We start from the raw sequence: 21,452 nt of genomic DNA, 5'->3' as shown, positions 1-21,452 counted from the left end.
TTTCCATTTTGTCTAGAAGGCGACAAAACAAAGCTAGAAGAAATATACTGGTTTTATTTACAACTAAAGCTTCAAAAATGACATCATGACAAGCATGAGGGAAAAACAGGTGGAAAGGATGTAAGCGACAAATCATTTGACAGGTCTGAAAACTGTCAGGGGTTGACAAAAACACACTTCCTCAGTTCAGTGACAAGACATTAAATTGTACGGTTTCCTAAGAAATGTTTCTCAGTTCCTTTGCGTGCTGGAGAATCGTCCCTCTGATGACAAGCTCTTAGAAGTCCATTGAGCTATGAGCCAGGTAGTCTTTGCGTCCAATGTTGGTGACCTGCTTGGTCTGCATGGCCTCCAGTTTGGGACAGTCTGTAATACGATGGCCAAGACCACCGCAGAATGTACAGCCCCTCTCTCCTGTGAAAACACAACAATCAGATACGTTAGACACACTGAACGCTTGGTTCTGTGAATTAAAGACGAGATGCCCAGATCGGAGAAGAAGAATATTTAACAAGAAACAAAGCAATTACAGAGCAAATAGTGAGAGACAAGAATGTAGGCCCTGAAAAAGAGATGTGAAGGGGATTTGGTAGAAAACAGCTCACCTCCAATGTCCAACATGGTCTCGTCTCCTGTCTGGAGGACCTGGAGGACTGGTGGAACCTTCTGTTTGGCTTCAACTAGCAGAGCTTTCAGATCCATCAGTACTGACTCATCTATTAGGAAAGACATACATTTACTGTTACTTTACAGCCAGTCAACACTGAACAAGGCACTGCAGTACGTTGTGAAGAAATAGCCATAGATTCTCAATGTAAAAGATGGATGCAGCATCTGGATCTGCAGAATGAAGTCAAGGCAAAGTGCCTAAATTGAGCATTATATCCAACAGCCAGCAGGAGGCGACTCCAGGGGCTCCTACTAATTGTATAGAAGTCTATGAGAAAAAAGAACCTTATTCTCACTTCATTTATTACCTCAGTAAACATTTTCCCTACAAATTTATGGTCTCAATCAATACTTTCAGGTATCCTTTAATATACCATGGTGTTAATTTTGTAAATCAGGGCTCTATTTAAAGTAAAACAGAAGATGATGCAGGGTACTCTTTAGGACATTGTGACCATGTTACTGAATAAGTCAAATTCCAAATTCGAGGCTTCAAATCCTAACCCACAAACCAATGGCTGATGTCACTGTGGCTACGCCCAGCTTTTATATACAGTCTACGGATACAGCACAACATAGACCCGAACCAAGTGAATCCATCCGTACCCATGCCAGTATCAATGCCTAAAATAAGCTGCGAGCAGATATATCTGTAGAGGTGTTTTAAAGTTTGAGAAAGTTCGGACAATCTCAAAAATCAGGATATTTCAAGACGTCTCAAAACATTATAATTACCAGGACAACAATATAAGGAAAATACTCAATTCTGATTTTTGTGACAGATATTGCAATTGGATTTACGATACAGTTTTTTAAAGTCAAGTTCAACATTCACTGTAATAAATTTTAATCATTTAAAGGAGCATTACAACATAAGATGCAATCAAAAGTGAGACTGTCACACAAGTAGAAATGGAATTTGTATAACTATTGACAGTACAAATAAAACCCTAGGTTAAGGTGTGACTATTAAATAATGAGACTGGGCACATGCTAGAAAAAGTAAAGTGTGTATGATAAACCATGCTCTCAATGGGCAGCACCAACAACCCCCTGAAAGTTTCCATCTGCTTGACTTAAATAAAACTGAATTTAAGCATTAGTCTCATTAACAGTCACACTTTAAATAGCATAAACCATAGATATACTAGATGCCTCGCTGGCCAATGAGCGATGCGTCAGTGCGCCGCCATCTTGGAATGGGAGCAAGCGGGAGTAAACAAACCAGCGATAAGCGTGTTTATCACACACCGATTGCCAAAAAGCTCAAAATGCCAGTCTTGTGTGGCCTGGGGCTGCACAATACAACGCAACCTAAACACAAGGAATCACATTCCACAAGTGAGTATGCCCTTTCCATTGAACTTTTCACAGATTTCACCAGATATTGTAGCAGAAGCCCATGGTATGATACCAAGATGCTGTCAGTCTGTGGCTATATCTTTGGAGAAGTGCACACAGAGATGGCAAATTGGGTTTCAGAAATAAACTCATACTGAACTTAGAAAAGGATATATTGTTTTTGATGAGCAGTTAATGAAATCAATATTATATCTAGCTTATGGAACACAAGTAAATTGAAGAATTTCGGAATGGTTCCAACTTTGTGCTAGCGATGTGCTGTTATTGTTGTGCCCTTTTTTCTCAGAGTGAGGAAAATCTATGCCTGTGAGTACTGAATTACTTACCGTTTGTGTTATTGAATTGAGCAAGTACGATGCTGTTGAGTTTGATCTTGTACCATTTTCCGCGACCGCAATGCTACCCGTTAGCATCTCAATGGGTTTTCCCATAGGAATTAGCATCAAGCTAGCAGACTTTGTTTATACGCGTATAATTGTTCAAAGATGTTAATCCCATATGGAAATGCGGCACAAAAAAGGAATAATCAGTAGACTAAATAAATAAAACTTAGAAGCTGCTTATCATGGTGATCAGAGAAACCTGACATCACAACAGGTCAACACAACAAACAGTTGCAGGAAAAGGGTCCCTAAAACTTGTTGTGCTGATTGACACCATCTCTTTGGGAGTGTAATCAAAAGATGACCTCGTAAGCTTTCAAATGAGCCATACCATATCGAAATCTATGCATTACAAGGAAAGTTATGAGCGGAAAACTGTGTCTGTGTAATGCTCTCGCATATACCAGACGTTGGTTGTTTACAACTTCACTGCCGTTCCAAGATGGCGGCGCACTGACGCATCGCCAGCCTATGCTGGACAGTGGCGTGAGACATCTAGTATATCTATGGCATAAACTACAACCTTTGTGATTTATTATTGAACTGTTTCTAAATGTAACTTCTAAGATCAGAAGACTTTACTTTGTTTCTGTCACATTTTTATCCTTTTCTACACCTTCAGCACAAGACAAAGGTGGGGGGCAATTCTACTTTATATCCTATACAGACATGAGACAGTTATGACTCAGGTTTTTGTCTTGATTTCTGTTTTCTTACCACAGCCTTTATTGATGAACGTTGTGGCAATACCAGTCTTGCCTGATCGTCCAGTTCTTCCAATTCTATGGACTGAAACCAGAACAATTAAACAAAGAAGCTTAAAGACTTAAAAACTACTGATGAATAAATAATGCTACATTTGATTTGCATTTTGGAGGCAAAGCAATTGAAAAATATATACATACATATATATATATATATATATATTCTCTTACCATAATTTTCTATCTCTTCAGGCATGTCATAGTTCACTACATGCTGAATAGCTGGGAAATCCAGACCCTTAGAAGCAACATCTGTGGCGACTAAGACATCTTTCTTTCCTTCTTTGAATGCTTCTATGGCTTTTGTTCTTTCCTCTTGATCTAAACAATACAATCAAAAATAGCACTGTAACGCAACTGTCATTTCCAGGGAATTGCATACTTCTGCTTCAGAGCAGAAATTCAGCAGAAACTCTGAGGTAGAAATTGTGACATCTAAAAGCAGGATGGCATCTGGTGGTAATGATGAGCAACTACAAGAAATGTGAGGAGCAGGGCTTTGCAAATATACAGTAAGTACTAAGCTAAGCATGATGCTGGATTGGTCATTCGTCCTAATACAGTAATCCCCTGCATGTGCTATTACTGTATACTGATTGCTATGCATTTTAATGATTACAATACAGTTCTGCATACCTTTTCCACCATGTATAGCCACTGCCTCTACTCCTTTAAGCAGGAGGTACTCATGGATGGCATCTACATCAGCCTTCTTCTCAGCAAATATCAGCACCTGTCAAAATGAAGGATGACTTGTGACAAGTTTCACTGCATGTATTATAGGAATGTCAGTGCGATAAGATGTGGAAGTACTGACTGGAGGTGGTGTTTTCTGGAGACACTCTAGGAGGTACACCATCTTGGCCTCCTCTTTGACATATTCCACTTCCTGCACAAATAAAAATATTTAGTTTAGGAAATGTAATTTCAATGTAATTCATATCCCCGATGGAAACAAAAAGCTTTTTCAAAGAAAGACAAACATACCTGGATGACATCCAAGCTGGCTGCTCCAGCCCTGCCCACGTTTATAGTGATCGGTTTGACCAGGGCACTCTTAGCAAAGTTCTGGATTTTCTTGGGCATAGTGGCACTGAAAAGCAGGGTTTGTCTTTGTCCCTAGTTAAGAACACAAAAAATAAGGCTATTGTTTTCATGGCAGGATTTAGTACTAGCATCAACTGAGTAGCACAGCAGCTGGAAGACATCTCGGCCAACTACGGGTAGTACTCAGATGAGTACAAAGGGACCGTGTGAAAAAACAATGCCTCTGAATTTACTGAGTGGCAGATTTCATGAACTGAATTTAACAGAAATGTGAAAAAGTTTTATTTTTAAGAGTGAATATCGAAAGAAAAAGCCAACAAAAGCCCAATAAAGTGTAAAAATGTCAAACCAGATTGAGAAAGAATATAAGTAATATAAGTGTAACAGAAGGCTATAAGGCCCTGAGTGTGCATCCTACTTCAGCTGTTAACTAATAATGTCCTACTTGGTCTTAATGAAGCTACATGTCTGATAATTATTGTAGCAACCACAGCACAGAACAATGGGTGGAGAAAACTGCTGCAATGGTGATAAAATGACTGAAAATTAATCCCACAAATGAGTGTCTGACCTTGAAATAGGAGAAGATGGTCCTGATGTCTTCCTCAAAACCCATGTCAATCATCCTGTCAGCTTCATCCAGAGCCAGGTAGCGGCATATGTCAAGACTCACCATCTTCTTCTGCAGCAAGTCCATCAATCTTCCAGGAGTGGCAACCATCATGTGGACACCACTAGAAAAAAAACGACAGAATGAACTCAAAACACATTGGATTTTTTTTTTTTTTTTTTACATAAGCCAATATTGTCACCTTGGTCCTCAGTTGATAATGTTGTGGATTTTTTAATATTATGAATGCTAATTGTAAAGCAATATAACTGGGATGTTTTAGTCTTTGCCCATTTTGTTCCTCTCTGAATGATGTAGCTGAATCGGGCAGTTTTTCTGGAGAAAATCCAGATTTTTTTCACACACCTGATCAATCTTACTTACTGTTTTACTACCTCCATCTGCTCCTTGACAGACATGCCTCCAATGCAGAGGGCAGAGCGCAGCTGAGGAGCTCCTTCCTCCTCCAGTAGCTTGCAGTAATACTCTATGATGCCATGCGTCTGCCTCGCCAACTCTCGCTGGAATAAAAGAGGGGGTAATGAACTCACATGGGCTTAGGGAGTAATGACATTAAAAAAAAAGAACACTTCTCACATATAATGCAGTTTATATCTGAAGGGCAATAGGTGAGCAACTGAACTCCAAGCTTTAAAAATGACATGGATAATTCTGCAGGGAGATACACAAAGTCAAAACCTCAACTCTAACATGTCACCCCTTAACCTCAGTTCAGTGCAGGTGTACTGGTTTTTGAGAAGTCAGACTAGGAAAATTGAGTTTATGTCCCTATACGGTCAAACATTTTTCTACAAAACCACGTACACCCACAGGAAATTTTGCAAAGGGCTACATTTATCAGACACTAAAGTCACACTCTGTAACGTAATTCAAGCTGTGCAGTCTAGGAAACAGGTTGCTCTTGTATTTCTTACTGAAGGACAGATGATAAGCCCATATGGTCCTTCTCTCTTGAAGAAAGGCAGCCTTTTCTCCTGCTCCAGGGCGAACATGATGATGGGCAGAGTGAAGACCAAAGTCTTTCCAGAACCAGTGAAGGCGATGCCAATCATGTCTCTACCTGACAGACTACAGATGAACAGTGTCAGTTCATCAGCAGCTTGCATGTGTTTATCCTCAACACACATTATATAGAGTACATCACAGTGTTTGTATTCCTGTCTTGCATACTGCACTTACACTGTAGGGATTCCCTGAATTTGAATTGGTGTTGGGTGCACAATCCCCTTCTTTTTCAAGCCTTTCAGAATTGCTGGAAACATGATGAACAGAGGTTAGTTGACAGCTGTTAGTCATGTGGGATCACATAAGACTTCAAACAAACGGATAAAGTGTGTTTTTCATGCGTCAGAGTGTAGTGTCACCTGGTGGAAACTTCATCTCTCTGAAGCTTTTGATTGGAGGAGGGATGCCATCTCCATCAACCAGGATGTGAAATTTCTTCCTGACGCGTTCATGTCTTGTGTCCGGCATATTCAGGATGTAGCGTGGGGCTTTCCAACTATAAACAATACTCAGGTTAAATTAAATGTAAGAAATAGATCCACTTACAAAATTTTACTTTATTTACTGATCAAGAGCTCACCTTGTTTTTATGGGATCATCATATATGATACCTTTGGCCATTTCCTTAACAGACATCAGAGCTGAAAGAAAGTCAGCAGAATTACTTCTGCAAATTTAAATATTTTGCTCTAATTGCTTTAATGTCTGGCAGTTTATAAATGTGATTACTAATTCAACATGTCTTCACAGGAATTTGGTAGCATTATTATTTTACCTCTGCCCTCTGCAACGCTCTCAAGAATCTTCTCTTCTTCTTTCAGCTGCTTCTCCTTGGCCGATTCCTTACGGGCTGCAGACACATAAACATAAAGCAGGTCAGGCATTGTAAACAGAATTAAACAGGTAACTAAAACGGATTTAGTTTAACTGTATACCTTCTGCTTTTTCCTTGAGGTGCTGATGCTGGTCCAGGAGACTAATATTGGAGCGCGGACCAAGACCCTCATCCTCGTCCCTTTGGTCCTCTCCAATGTCTTTCTGCTCCTCATCCACTGCCTTCCCTCGTATACGTAACATCTTCTGTAGCTGGGAGATAAATGTTTTTAAAAGTGTTCAATGATGAAATTTGCTAACTGGATGTGATGCAAAAACACTGATTGTGATACTTCCTCTCAGGGTATTTGCTGATACAGATTTTCTAGTCCAAAACCAGTGTCAATTCGTTCCCAATTTTAAAATGGCTCAACCCTAAATAATTGAGAATATTTTTATGCACATTAAAGTAATGTCAGAGATGCTGTCGTGCAGAAAACTGTCTGCAGTTTGAGGGGTTGGATGCATGTCGTAAATCCACAATGTCACAATTTTATTGATGACATGAATGTAAAAACTCCTCTAACTGTGGATTGGTCCACACTTATTAAGTGTGGATTGGATCCACATAATAAGGTCAGTATTGGCCACATATCTAAACTGATGGATTGGATATTCAATTCCTTGTAAATTCTAAAGTATAAAGCAGGATAATAAACAATATCTTACCATTTGCTGTTTTCTGATTTTGACCGGAACGTATGGAACGTAATCGTCATCCTCCGATCCTTCTGAGCCAGACTTCTCATCCTCCCCATGGGCTCTCTGTACAAACACATTATCAGTAGTATTACTTCCTTAGCATGTCTTTATTTGGTTTCCCTACATAGAGAGATTGGAGCTCAGCATCAGCTTAAATTTACTCCAGAAATAATCTGAGCTTCAAAGGAATCTTCGCCACATAGTACACAATACAGCAACAAATAGCTGCTACAAAAGTAAATTTTGTTGCACTGGCTTTCAGGAGTTCATATGCAGATACACTACCGATCAAAAGTTCTACAACACCTTAATTTTTCAAGTTTTTGTACTGAAATTCAAGTAGATCAAGTGTTATATCTGCCAAAGGTGGCTACTTTGACGAGTCAAGAGTTTAGAATTTTGGTTTCTAGTCTTTTTTTTAGAATTTCATTTATTTATTTTTTGTTCTATGCTTTCATTTCAGAGTACAAGGACACATTAACATGCATAATTTTAAAAAAAATGGGGGTTTTCTAAAATTTTTGACTGGTAGTGTATATAAAAATGAATAACAACTATAGGGAAGCTGAATCTTTGTACAGACATGTTTGAGAGTTACACAAAACTTGGTTCAGGTAGAGCTTGCCTGATATATTGGTTCAGTTGATTTTAAACGGCTGATACTGGTGTGTGTGATGTCTGATATGCACTGAAATTACGTATTTGTCCTTGTTTTTTTCAACAGAAAAAGATGTTTGGGTTAATTTAAAAATGGTGTCATGACATAGTTTGCACACGTGTGGTTACAAGGACACTGCAACAGGGTTCATTCAAAATATTAATGGTGACAATGTTTTGATAAAACATTGGCACACACCATGGCAAGCAATGCTGTTAAAATGATTAATTTAGCCCAAAAAGCATAGCAGGGCTGCTTTATTGCATGATCCAAATTTTCAGCAAAACTTTTGAGGGTGTAGATTGCTGCCCATAGGTTGTTGTTTTCTTTTACTGGAGTGAAGTGGAAATGTAAGACGCACAAAACAGACGGGTGCAATCAGCCAAAAAATAAGCATCAGTTGAGGATTAGATTTGGCGAATAACAGCTGTTAACATCATATGTATTTGTGTACTATACATTTCTGTAAAAGGCTGTTAATCTACAAACATACCAATGAGTTGAAGGAAGTGCATCATGTCTGTCAGATTAGGCTTGGTTTTCTCAAAGTTTTATAAATAGATCTCTTACCTTTTAAACTCCTTGTGTCTAACTATAAAATTAACCGCTATTACTGGTGTTAATGATGGTAGATCCTTTATCCAATTTTTCTGCACTTACTTCTTATTGCCAGTTTGCATTGTCTTAACGCTGGAAAGCCTTTGTTTTCAAAAGAACTAATCATCTGAATAGTCATGTTACAGGACTCTTGATTTTACACTCACTACAAAAATATTAGATCCATACTAATATTGACAACAGAAAAGCAAACGTGTCGTTTCCAGACGTTCTGTTTTCATCCAAGCTTAACAGTTATGAAATGCAAACTCATTCATGTGCTCTTATAGAAGACATTTAACTCTGAAAAAAAATCCTGATACTCTTGAGGTGTATTATAACCTTTCTATCTACAAACGTCAGCCTTACGTATTTAGCATGATGTAGCACTGCAAAATGGCTAAGGTTAATCGTAAAGCTTTACCAATCACGGTTCACACTTATATACACTATTTAATTAAATTCCGTTATGCAAATACTTTGTTTTAGCTTTATTCGTTAGTCTGCGTTTTAAATATGCAACACATTAGAACTGGTTAGCTAGCTAAAGCTTTAGCAGCTAGCTAATTTCGGCTAGCATCAGCTAGCCTAGCTTTCTTATAACATGGACCACAAATGCGCCTAGCTTACCTTTTTGAGTCGATTTTCGGTCTCCATATTATTCATTAGTACACTAAAGTTGTGTTTAAGTTAGTAACGAAGTTCTTGTCCAAATACTGGCCACACAACTGAACGAGTTAAAGATGTCGCATGTTTACACAACAGAGGAAGCGTCAGTCGCGTACGGAACACCGGAAGGGTCAAACTTCATCGAGACGGTGCGTCCCAACATAAAGTCCGGCGTTGCGGGTTGTGCAGGTGCAGTATCTTAAATGCCAAACCAAGAAGATAATAAAACACCACACTTTATTTTTGTCAAAACTGTATTGTTTTTAATCTTTCCGAACGAAAGATTTTTCACAGTATCAAAAGTGAATTAAAAAAAAGAAACAAGCCAACATACACTTGGCTATTATTGGTATAGTATAAATCTACATTCGAAACATTAAGATAATCTTCTCTAACTGAATATAACCTGGAAAGCATCAGAGATGATATATTAAACAAAATCTCAGCACAGATTCAGGGGGAAAAAAATCATCCATCTCAATGAAAGCCAACATCGATACTGGTGTAAAACCCAAGGCCTCAAGGTCTCTTCTGTGGTATTTGCCATCAAAAGACAATCAGGACTTGGGTTTCAGATAGGTTAGCTAAGGTGGGGGGGTGCCACCAAAGTCACAGTACAGGGGAAAAGAGAAGTATGGTTGAAAATGTATCTCACACACACACAACCCTCAGAAACGCATGACAAAGGCTCAAAAGGGCCAAAAATATTCACTCAGTATGTACAAGCATTGAAATTAACTGCGTCAAAACAAGGTGTCATGGTTCAAACGATGAAATGAACATTGCACCCTGGTGTACCTGTCACTGTTGGGACATGCGGGTTAAAATAAGAGCTTAAAAGTGAGAAAATTGTGATAAAAGACTTTCTTCTACAGATGCCAGAGGGTATATTGGATGTCACTATCAGAGATAATTGCTCAAGACTAACACCAAAGGAGGCTTGACACTGAAGCAAAAAATTTCCCAGTATAGTAAGTGGGGGGCGGGGGACAGTGTTTAGATTTTCTGACCCACACATCATGCATGGGGACATTGTAGCAGGGGGTATTTGGACTTGTGTTTTTTTAAGATGCATCCTGTGGGGCAAAGTGCTTTAATATCGTGTTCTTAGCGTCTCTGATGTACCGTCAAACATTCACGTTTAGTTTTTTTAACATAATTCCACAACATACAGTAGGTAGATGAAGCCATTTCATTTTCTAAAATCATAAATTCCTAAACAACCACAGGAATTTGAGACAGATATTCCAATTCAAAACAATGAACTACCACCAGATGCACTGCAGGCTACTAGTGAGTAAAATCAATTGCTGTCACCATTGCTCTCTGCAGAAGAGGGTGCACATATTTTTTCCCTGAAATAGGTCAAAATATTGTCTTGTGCTTGTTCAGTGCGTACAGTGTAAGTTAGTAGTCTCCACTGAGACTGGTTTGGTGGGTCAGAAACTAGCAAAGCAGAATATAAGGGAAGATGAGCACTAAATTGAATTGACTGGAATTCAACGTTAAAATGTCTCAGATTTGTGATAAAAACATTTATTTCATGTAAGGTAATTGTTTACATACTACATACGTAAGCACATGGATGCAGTTGATTCAACAGACTTTTTTCCATTTTTGCATCTCTCATTTAGTGAACATTGCAATAATAGCAAAGGGTAGAGTTGGCCTTGAGAATGATCCCTGGCTTGATAGCCACAAGTTATGTTTCAGTCTGAATGGAGAGTATGTTTTGAACCAGGGTCCCTTGGCTTAGTAAGGAAGAGAAGAAAACTGGGAATGAGAGAAGGCCTCAGGCCAAACGGGCTCTACTGAAAGAGTTTGTGGTGTGAAGTTTTTTTTCTCTGGCACTCGTCCAAGTTATTGAGCTGCATTGGAAGGAACCTTTTTGAGGCTGAAGTTGGACCAATTCACTGCTACTTTCTGGCGAGTTTGCTTCGCAGAATCGAGGCAAAATCTACAAGGAACAAAGACAGACAAACAAGAACAAAAGAAGAGTAAAAATATGCCAGTGTCAGTGAAGCAGTTTATCCTACTGTTCAGACTACAGTTTGTTAAATACACTGCAGTGTTGAGCTTACCTTTTGAAGTATTCCACTTCCCGATCGATCTCATCCATCTCTGTTGGATCCACATCTTTAGGGAGAAACACATCATCTAAGGAATGAAAATAAAGATTAGAAATGAGATGGACAAATGAAAAATTTAGAAATAATAATAATGATTATGCACAGAGTGCTGTAAATACAGATTGTCTCACATACCAATAGCACTGCTGGATTTTTCACCCTTGTTCTTGTTCTTCTTATTTTTCCCCTTGGATTGTTGCTGTTGCTGTCCATTTGCTGGAATGGTGGGGTGAGCTTTGCTTTCTGAATCCTGCTCCGATCGTCCTCCTCGTGTGTCTGTGTCACCTTTCCCCCTTTGTGCACTCAAGGGGCCACCATTGGTCCCATTTGTTGCATGTTTGGATGATCTGCTCTCCTCAGCTTTCTTAGGCCCATTTCTCTGGTTGTCTACAGAGTGCTGAGGCTGTTTGTTCCCAGACTTTGAGCCATTAGTTGCCGTTTCTTTAGACTCACCGGCTTTCTGTGCTTCATTCCCAGAGGCAGCTTTGGCTGGTTTGTTGGAATTCTGCTCCGACACAGACTGCTCTTGTTTCTGCTGCTGCTTTTTGTTTTTCTTTGACTTTGCACCGCCGTTCCCGACTGTTGTGTTCTTGGGATCTGGGGTGTCCTCTTTCAATTTAGCCGTTGCTTGGGCTGGCACCTGCGGCAAACTGTCAGACCCGGTGGAAGTGCATCTTTCTGGGGAGCGAACTCTTATGAGCTTAGAGAGACTGGGGGTAGTGTGCAACCGCTGGATGTCCTTTGAAGCAGCACTTACTGCTGACGCAGAGGTGGTGGTTGTGTTTGGGGACGAGACGACAGTTGTGTCCTCCCATCCGTTAACCAGGTCCAGGTGGCTTTTAAAGGTTCCCAGTGAAAGAGGAGAGAGGTCAAGGTCTATCTGCTGCAAGTCAGAGGAACCATTGAGATGGGACAGTAAATGGTTTCCCTCCAACGTGGCTGCCTTCTTTGGGAAGTCATTGACATCCAGATTGAGGTCGTACATGCTAAATGAGGCCCGAATTGAGTCTTTGATGGTGTTCTTAATTTCCTCTAGCCGACTTGTGAGAAAACTGTTAACGCGTTCGAGTTCCAGCTGAGGCCAGTCCAGCAACCGACTGGCTTCAGAACCGTCAGGGATGGGCTCGTCCACAGGCTCAGATGGATTGGAGTGGGGGTCACTGCCTGCAGCGCCCATGGTGCCCTGTTGAGCTTTTTCCTAGAACAGACAGTATCAAAGTGAAACCAGGTAAACCCACAAAGTGTAACATTATTTAGATCATATATCAGTAGGGTTGTACTGACCCGTATATAAGGCCATGTTCTATAAAATGAAAACATGTTGATACAAAAACATTTCTGTAGCCCCAAGCATCAAAAAGTACCAAAACTTGGTTTCAATGTGATATTTTATCATTTAGTCCCTGATTTAAATGTATTCTCAAGACAAGAAATCAAACCTTGTATAACAGGCATTTCTTAGCAACAGGCATTCAATAAATTTACATTTTTGTTTTCCCTCTTTGTAATGTAGTTTTCATTAGGGGCAGAGTCCACCATTCCTCCCACACAGAATTCAAAATGCCTTCCAGCCCACAAGGGATTCACAGAAATCGATGCATGCATCTAATCCATTGTTAGTGTTTCTAATTTTCTCTCGCTGCTGCTTTTGACTGAATCTGACTGCTGTGTTTAGTTATTGTTGAACTGCTTGCAACATCTACCATTAGATAGAGACAGCTTCCTCTGTAGAATGCAATATTAAGAGGGGTTTTGAAGAAACTATAGATAATTCTCTGTACCATACTAAATAAAATCTCCAAGACCTAATGTATTATGTAATCAATTTTAAAAACAAAACAACCCAACACACACGTGCTTTGTACAGTTACCACACCTTCTTCTTTTGCTTGTGTCGAGCCCTTTTGGCAGCCTTGGCACTGTTGACAGGTTTGGGTTCAGAACTGTTTATGAAGTCTAGTAGCTCGTCCACGTCCCGGTTGTCAATGGCACCCGCCACTGTCAGTTCTGAATCTTGACGCTGAGGCAGCTCTTCTTTACGCCGGGTCAGACGTGAGCGAAGCTTCTCTCGGATCTCAGCGTAGTTCCGGCTAGTTGGTGCAGCTGGAGGCTGTGACCAAACGATACATAGCAATATTGGTATCTTTGTACCACATCAGCCTTTATAAAATGCTTAACAAGTACGTCATGGGAAACAGCATTACTACTGAAAAAGAGTTAAAGTACCGCATTGTGTCCAAAGAACTCGCAGTAGCAGCAATCGCAGTACTTCCCGTCCTTCTGGTTGGTGGAAGAGGAGGCGCAGGAGCTCCTCTCAGAGCTGCTGTCCTCATCCTCTCCCTCCTCCAGCTCAGACGAAGGGTGACACAATGTCCCATTCGTCACTTTGTGCCCCTTACATGCTTGATCCCTACAAAAAGGAAAGTATTTATTTGAGCCCCTCACAATGCATTTGTATTCTGAGGCAGCACAGCTACAGAAGCAATTTCTCAGCTTTGCATATTCAAGAAAAGCAGCGTTGTGATGATAACACTAACCTGCAGGCCCCAGCTGTTAAGTGGCCTACATTCGAGTTGGCCACCGTTCCCGGACTGTGCCCGTTACACGAGTGGTTACAGCCCATGATAGACGTGCCCAGTTTGCTGTGTTGTGCGTTCACAGCGGGAATGTGGGAGTTTTTGCATGGACTGGGCTTGTGGACAGATGTTGGGCTATCTGGACTTGGAGAATTGAGTTTGGCCGTAGGACCGTGGAGGTTTGGTACCAGCGGGGAGAAGGGAGCGTGGGCTGCCACACCAGTGCCACAGGAGGAGGTTACATGGCCGTGCTGCCCAGAGTTCGGCTTTGGAGGGAGGAGAGAGGAATGCTGGGACGACAGGCCCGTGGGACTGTTGGGGGGTACCGACAAGTCTGTGTGTTGATGGTGGTCGCTGGGATGGAAGGCTTCACCTGGACAATGAAAACCATCAATAAGAATGACCCTTTGATCATACCGAATCGTTTTTTGAGAAAGTACATCAGTTTATATTCAGTTCTGCAGTTTGAATCATGAGATTTCATCTTATCAGTGACAGATTACTGCTATTCCAAAGTGTTATTATTTCTAGTGTAATTAGCACTAATGTCCTAACTGTAAGCTAAAATGATCCATTTTATACAGAATACAAAGTCGTGTTTGTCTAATATTTCTTTTGGGCTTTTTGTGCTAAAGTAAAATGACTCTTTTACAAAAGAAAATTGTACATTAAAATAACTGAAGATCAAGTTGAAAATAAGTAATAGTTACACTGTTCTAGAAAATTACTCAGACATAATTATTTTTTACTTCTTATCTAAAAGTAAATTAAGAAGATTTTCAAAGAACATTCTTTTTTTTAAGTCTGATTCTTTACAAAGTTTAACAAAATGCTACTGAGGATTAAGAGACAAAAAAAGTAATTACCTGGCGGTGTTGGTCGACGACACACGGTCTTGAAGTGCTTGGGAGTGGTCTTACAAAGGTCTGCTGAGGTAGACAGGGGGTTCCCAGCAGAAGATCCACTGGAACTGTGGGATGACGGGTGACTGTAGGGACAGACTTTGGTCCCTGATGTTTTAGCAGATTTCCCAGGAGCTTCATGAAGTCCTCTTTTCTCATGACAGGCTGATCCTGCTGTTACACCTGCAGAAGACAAACATGCTCAAGACACTTAAAAGGGAAGTGGTTGTAAATTTAAAGCATTATAACAATTGCTCGATTGCAGTCTTGTTTGGTTGATTTGAGTTCGACACACAGTATTTGCTGCTTTGTTTATTTGGCACTTTGTGTTAAAAATATAAAAGCTAAGAGGTATGGTCTTCTAGTGCTGGCACTACAAAATAACCTACATATCTTGGACAGCTTGAAAGCTTGAATAAATAGCTTTTACTGAAACAATTTCCAGTTCTTGAGACTTTGGGAATCCAACACTCACTTTCTGGACTGTCAATGTTTTGTAAAATGATTTCCTTCTTTGTTGGGGTAATGTTTAGGCGTGTCCTGCTAATGGACACTGATCATTCCTCTGCCAAAGTACGCAGTCAGTGCCATTTGTTTCTCCATTTGTCTGTAAAATTATGCAAAAGTTACCAAGCTGAATCTCATGAACCGTGGATGGTGAGATCAAGCTGGATGCACACTCTAAGTGGCCTTCTGGTTTATTATTGCTATGAGAAAGAAATTACCATTGGAATATATATTTTAAAGGATAACTCTCTGTTCTGCTAATCAAAATAAAAATGAGAAAGGAGCACTACAACATATGAATTATTTACCGTACTCTATTTCCTGTTGGGCAAAAGTAATTGTACCCCTTACTAGCTATCACACGCTCTTGCCAGCAGAAGCTGATGCAAGTCACTGTAACTTAATGCCCACTTAAAAATTAGCTGTAATTAGCTCAGTTCATATCCACCTGGATACCAACATGTATTTGATATTACTTCTAGCATAACCACTAGCCTCCTTCCCATTTTTTTCCCTTGGTAAATTAAAGCAAAATGTGTCCTTTTAAATGCAACTTTCCATACTAAGGATGGACACTGATGCCTTCACAGTACACCTATGCATCATTTCACTTACTCTTGTTTAAATTTAATTTAGCAAAACTAGCCAGTTTGAATATTGGTGAAGCTAAAAACAAAACCCCATTTACAAATCAGGTCAATTCTACAATGTGGTTTGATTAGATTCAAGAAACAGGGAGGAAACAGACCAAGGCGAAGTCATGACAGCTGCCTGCGTCGCTGCACATTTTGCAAATACCTGTCTTCTAAAGGTGGAAGACAAACGTGTCTCACTTTCACATTCATTTCTTCTCCGTACATCCTTAAGTTTTGTTTAGATAATGTAATAGCTAGGTGTGTGTCTGACTTGCTTTGTATTACAATACTATAACACTACTGAACAGTTAAAGGACAAACTAATAAATAATAGATTAGGAAGGCAGACTTAATACAATTTTTTGCTTATGTTTTACCTGTGATGTTGCAGGAGCTGAAAAAACATGGTGCTGATACATCGCAAGTTCTTCTTCTTCTGATTAAGTAATAAAATTAGCTTCTGTTCTTATTTTTCAACTGTAAAGGTACACATATAGCTAATTTAGCAAGTGTTACCATGATTATATGCCGTGATTGTGCATGTTAGTGGTCCTCCAAAAATATGTTTGTCTTTGCCTGACACAGCTTGTATACTGCACAGCTGAGATTCCCGTCCACTGCTTCTTTACATTTAGGTTGTATCGACTAGTTTTTACTAATTAGAGGGAAGACTACAGAGTTTGTTGAAGTTTTCTGTTGTCCTCAATATAAAGGAACTTGTGTGTAAATCACACATGGCGCCTTTGTTACTCACACATTACAGTCCAGTTCGTGGTGTTTAAAATGCATGTTAGTTGTGCTGTGCAGTTGTGCGGATAAATAGATGTAACAAAAACACTAATATACAATTCCTACATTTCAGGAATCACAATGCATGAAAGTACTGTGCATCACACCTATGAAAGATATATGAAGTCAGCTTAACACAGGCAATACGTGCTTAATGCTGTTGTTTCTGTGGGTCTAAATAATTGGGTAGAATTGATTGAAATGTTGCAATACAACAATTGAATTAGGTCCATGGAAATGTTTAGTATCGTTTCAGAAGTTCAGGCAGAAAATTGCTTCTGCTTTTCTGCAACCTCTCGCTTGACATCGATTAAAAAAAATTACTGTAAGCGTTCTCCAATTAAAAATTGCTTTTGATCAAAATTCACAGTTTTTTGATGATAAAATGTTGACCCTCATTAAAAATTCTCATCTCTAAACATTATTCCATCTTCCATATTACTGAGCTCTAAGAACCTCAGAGAGAAAACTCAAGACTTTTACAAGATTCATCTTTGTTCTTCTGAGACGTAGCAGTCTAAATTCATGCGTCTATTGCTAAATATGAAAGCTAACAACTCAGCTGGGGGGCTGATTCTCACAAAAATGTTCACTGCACTGTTCATTAAGCAACACTAGAAACCCACAACAACACAGCGCAAAACTAAGGTTTGTGATGTTTTCAGCGATTACTGTCACAGTCATTTAAAACATTTGGTTTTACAGCGTGCTGACAGACCTTGTTGTGAGTGTGAAGAAGTGTTGTGGTTGCAGTGTTCCCCTCCGTTGGTGTGGGCCGAGTTCCAGAGACCTGACAGTTTGTGGGCTGACAGGAAGGAACTCGGGTCCCAATCCACAGTACTTTGCTCCGGGTAACCGTTCCCACAGCTCTGAGACTTACAGGAGGAAGAGTGTGACAATGGCACCTGAATTTCAAGAGAAAAAAAAGCAAAAAAAAAAATCCACAACATCCAATTAGTTACTCATCCGGTAGTCTGCACAGGCTTACATTCCAGCAGCAGCAGCACCAAACTGGAGCATCACAGGACACGGGAAACATCTTAGAGATGCAGTAATTTATCATAAATCTAAAAAAAATGTATTAAAAATCACTACAGGGCATTATTCAGCATTTCTACTCTCCTCATTGTTTTTAATATTTTTAACATTCGAATCAAACATCCACAAAACATCATGAACGCCATATTTGTCTGCAGTCGACTTTAAGCGCGATGATACAGTACGTCTTCAAAATCTGTACTAATTTATGTAAAACAACTAAGAAAGTAAAAGTAAGTGATGATTTCGTTTGACAAAAACTAGAATATATATTTACAGTTTATATGTCCGAGGTGACATTTAGAGAAATAGATTTATTTAGTAAGCAAGCAAATACAAATGCAAAGCTCTATATGATGACTAAAGCTGACAGAGCCTCAGCGGCAAACAGAGTTCAACTAAATAGTAAACAGAAGCTGTGAAAAGGATCCAGACATCTGACCCAAATCAGTCCCTCTTTATTTACCGGTGTTGGCTGCTCCTGTGTGCTCCGCCTCTCCTCCTCTTCCACACTCTTGCAGCAGCTCTGACAGATCCACAGAGGCACCTCTCCCAGCAGCGACTGAGACAGCGAGGGAACCGCGTCAGCAAGCTTACGCCCTGGCGCCTCCCGCAATAAGGCCTGGGAGAGCGCAGGCACAGCGTCGGCCAGCTTCGTCCCATGGCCTGCAGGAAGTCCATTCACAGAGCTTGCTCCCCAGTCCTTAAATTCACGATGGCACAGAAGGCAGCATGTGTGCATGGGCTAAGTAGAGAGAGAGAGACAGCATAGAGGGGTTCAGTGTGAGAGTAATTCCCATGTAAACTGGGATCTTTAGCACATCCTTTTTGGAGTTAATGAACACTTGGGTTAAAAAAAAATGTCTAGGTGGTTAGATATCTCAGAATATTTCCTTCAATGATTACAACAGGCTACTGCGCAGAAGCCTGTCAAACAGGTGATTAGCACCAATTTAAAAAAACAAAACAACAACAAACAATTCCCTGTAACAGAATGAAACAGAAGAAAAACATGAGGAAGGTCAATTAGGGGTTGAACCCTCTTCCAGGATGGACAGACATACAAAATATGTTGTACGCACAGAACAACAATAAACGTGATGGATTACATTCATGTTGAAATTATCAAGGTACTTCCAGCTGTCATCTACTAATCAATATGTGTGTTCCTACAGCCAGTTTACAAGGTTTACTTTGCTAAATCTAATATAAAAGTGATGCAGAACATTGTGCAATTCATTCCGTTTATAAGGATGGATGAACACATGCGCTTTACAATTCAAATAAAAATTGAAAAGCTACAGCGTTCAGAAAAGTAAAATTTCGCAGAGCGATGACAAAAACAGATAGATAGATAGATAGATAGATAGATAGATAGATAGATAGAGTAATCAATTCTTACAAGCACCTGTCATTCAGGTCGTAAGTGGTTGTTGAGAAGTCTGCAGCTGTGTGGTTCCCCTCAACTTAGATTGCTAACCTTACAGTCTCCGATTTAGCTAAGCATCATTAGCTGACAAGTTAACAGTTTGCACGGAAACTTTTTGACATTAGCTCCTGCTATTCTGCTATATAACAGTACAGTATGGCTAAAAATGGCAGCAATGTGACACAGTCGAATAATACAAACCATGTCTGACAGTTAGCTCTCCTAATTGTCAGCCCGTTAGCTAACTAACTAGCTGATTAGCTACTAGCAGAGTTAGCCGCTGCTGTCTGAGTGGTTCCTATGGATGCGATCAAGTGTAGGCAGCAAGCACGTTTGGAGCACGCTAGCTGAAGATGATAGCCCGGCTAGCATCCTGGCTAACGCTAGCTGGGCGGATGAAGAGTTGTAAACGTTGGTAATGGGACGACCTGTCCGAGGCACAATGTCACCTGTCCGGTGGGGGAGATGGACTGCAATGCTTGCCACACTGGCTGAAAGCCGCCTGCTGGGGCACAATTCTGATCGCTAAGTTGAGCTCATTATTTATTTAATTACACATCAAACGACGTAAAGCTGTACATCCACGACTATTACATTAAAACTACAATCGCTTTCCACCAATCAGCGGATGCACATAACTTCACCTCTGCAGGGTTTAGCTACAATAAATAAAAGCACAATGGAGGATGCTTGGATTAGCAGAGTGGTGCTAGCACAGCGGCTAGCAAGCCCATTTTAAAGGCAGCGATTGGCTTGCTGCTAGCTACCTGATTCGCCCTGGTGGCGGCCAGCCTATCCAGCCCAGCATCTCCGCCGCCACCGCCAGCTGCATCGCCGGGAGAGACTGGGCTCTTCGGTACGGTCTGCTGTCCAGGCAGAAGCTCCTTCTGGGCGATCCCCTGCTGCTTGCTTTTCTTCCTTGCCATCACGACGGCGTTTATAATGCGCTTTGGCCAAGTTTGCACCAGTTTCGATGATTTTAAGAGCACACTTTCGTTTCTTCTCGGACCTCAAAATGTTCTCTATCTCCTCCAGTCAAGACAACAGTCAATATGGCGGAGCACTGGCACACTCAGGAGTTCAAAGGTTAAAGATACTGCTGGCAAGGAGGCTTCACTCCCATATGGAGAACGCAGCTGTAACCGTACTCTGGCGGTGACGCTACACGCCGCCATATTTAGTGAGGGCAGTCCTCCCCTCCCACTTTCTCCGGTGTGCGAAAAGCTCATTTAAACTGGTCCTTACGCTCACATCAGCTTCTCAAACAATCGCTTTCGCACGAGGGAATATTAACTAAACATGTTATTATATGCTATACAGTAATATATTGTCTTCTATACTTTTAAATATGCTGTTTTAGATATAAAACAAGGTGCAGTGGAAGCTTGGGTTGAGGTGAAGATGCAGGTTTTCCAGACGTCGAAGAGTAGCAGAGTAAAATAAACCACATTTAGATGTAACCATGACATGTCCAACAAATAATATTACACCTTTTTATAAGTGACCATGGTATGAGCACTGCTATAAAATAAAATAATGTGTGTGGGGGGTTCACGAGGAAAGGAGTCGGAGGTTCTACAATGACGTTTGCGTTGTCTCTGACGCCTTCACTTGCTTTCGGAAATATTTAACGTGTAGCCCTTATCCGACAGTGAACGCGAAATACTAACACTAATGCTGCACTTTTTGACACCATGTACCCTTAATAGTGTTTATGGCAGTGTGTTGAGTAGTAGAAATCATTTCTTAATGTGTTATAACCATAGTATATGCATTTTATTCAAATAGTAGACTACTAGATGCGGCAGATGCCAATATATTAAATAGCTCTTTGTAGCTGTAACAGGTGCCGTGCCAAAAAGTGATTGCACACCAGTCGTGTTAAAACTGTATTTCCCAGTTCATAACTATAAAAAGCTCATTTTATATGGATCAAACAGTCATAACGCAAAAATATAAAAAATATATATATTAGTGATAACAGCAAAGGTATGTCTTCTTGAAGCTTTAACATTTCTTGTAACTGAATAAGCATGGCTAAAAAACGTTTACTGTTCGTAATGTAGAATATGCATTGCATTTATGAT

At 40.2% G+C, this 21,452-nt stretch overlaps 2 protein-coding genes across 2 annotated transcripts; both read right to left on the bottom strand.

The window, feature by feature from the left end:
* Positions 1-34: 34 nt before the first annotated feature.
* Positions 35-9,494, bottom strand: LOC110952446 (probable ATP-dependent RNA helicase DDX41). The gene is made up of 17 exons (XM_022195991.2): positions 9,322-9,494; positions 7,404-7,499; positions 6,797-6,947; positions 6,637-6,711; positions 6,442-6,502; positions 6,221-6,357; positions 6,036-6,108; positions 5,771-5,924; positions 5,220-5,356; positions 4,797-4,959; positions 4,166-4,297; positions 3,996-4,067; positions 3,815-3,911; positions 3,350-3,499; positions 3,132-3,203; positions 606-716; positions 35-414 (listed from the first exon to the last, which is right to left on the bottom strand). Exons 1-17 carry the CDS (start codon positions 9,355-9,357, stop codon positions 278-280), a joined length of 1,854 nt encoding a protein of 617 aa, XP_022051683.1. The 5' UTR covers positions 9,358-9,494; the 3' UTR covers positions 35-277.
* A 1,381-nt stretch (positions 9,495-10,875) lies between these two features.
* fam193b (family with sequence similarity 193 member B) lies at positions 10,876-20,436 on the bottom strand. Its single transcript, XM_022196026.2, has 10 exons — positions 20,133-20,436; positions 18,403-18,681; positions 17,617-17,803; positions 14,932-15,150; positions 14,027-14,438; positions 13,716-13,899; positions 13,366-13,599; positions 11,625-12,687; positions 11,442-11,517; positions 10,876-11,317 (listed from the first exon to the last, which is right to left on the bottom strand). Exons 1-10 carry the CDS (start codon positions 20,289-20,291, stop codon positions 11,221-11,223), a joined length of 2,910 nt encoding a protein of 969 aa, XP_022051718.1. The 5' UTR covers positions 20,292-20,436; the 3' UTR covers positions 10,876-11,220.
* Between the last annotated feature and the right edge of the window lie 1,016 nt (positions 20,437-21,452).

This window comes from Acanthochromis polyacanthus, chromosome 10 (genome assembly GCF_021347895.1).
Source record: "Acanthochromis polyacanthus isolate Apoly-LR-REF ecotype Palm Island chromosome 10, KAUST_Apoly_ChrSc, whole genome shotgun sequence".
In the NCBI taxonomy this organism is placed as follows: domain Eukaryota; kingdom Metazoa; phylum Chordata; class Actinopteri; family Pomacentridae; genus Acanthochromis; species Acanthochromis polyacanthus.
Note: the sequence above shows the minus strand (reverse complement) of the source record. Positions and strands in the feature narration are given on the sequence as shown.

Coding starts and splice junctions, on each gene's coding strand:
- LOC110952446 (XM_022195991.2), bottom strand. CDS start 9,357: ATGAATAATATGGAGACCGAAAATCGACTCAAAAAG. Junction 3,500..3,814: donor GGCTATACATGGTGGAAAAG/GTATGCAGAACT, acceptor TGTATTGTTTAG/ATCAAGAGGAAAGAACAAAA. Junction 415..605: donor GACCATGTTGGACATTGGAG/GTGAGCTGTTTT, acceptor GTGTTTTCACAG/GAGAGAGGGGCTGTACATTC.
- fam193b (XM_022196026.2), bottom strand. CDS start 20,291: ATGGCAAGGAAGAAAAGCAAGCAGCAGGGGATCGCCCAGAAGGAGCTT. Junction 18,682..20,132: donor CCGCCACCAGGGCGAATCAG/GTAGCTAGCAGC, acceptor CTCTCTACTTAG/CCCATGCACACATGCTGCCT. Junction 15,151..17,616: donor TTCTTCACACTCACAACAAG/GTCTGTCAGCAC, acceptor TGTCTTCTGCAG/GTGTAACAGCAGGATCAGCC.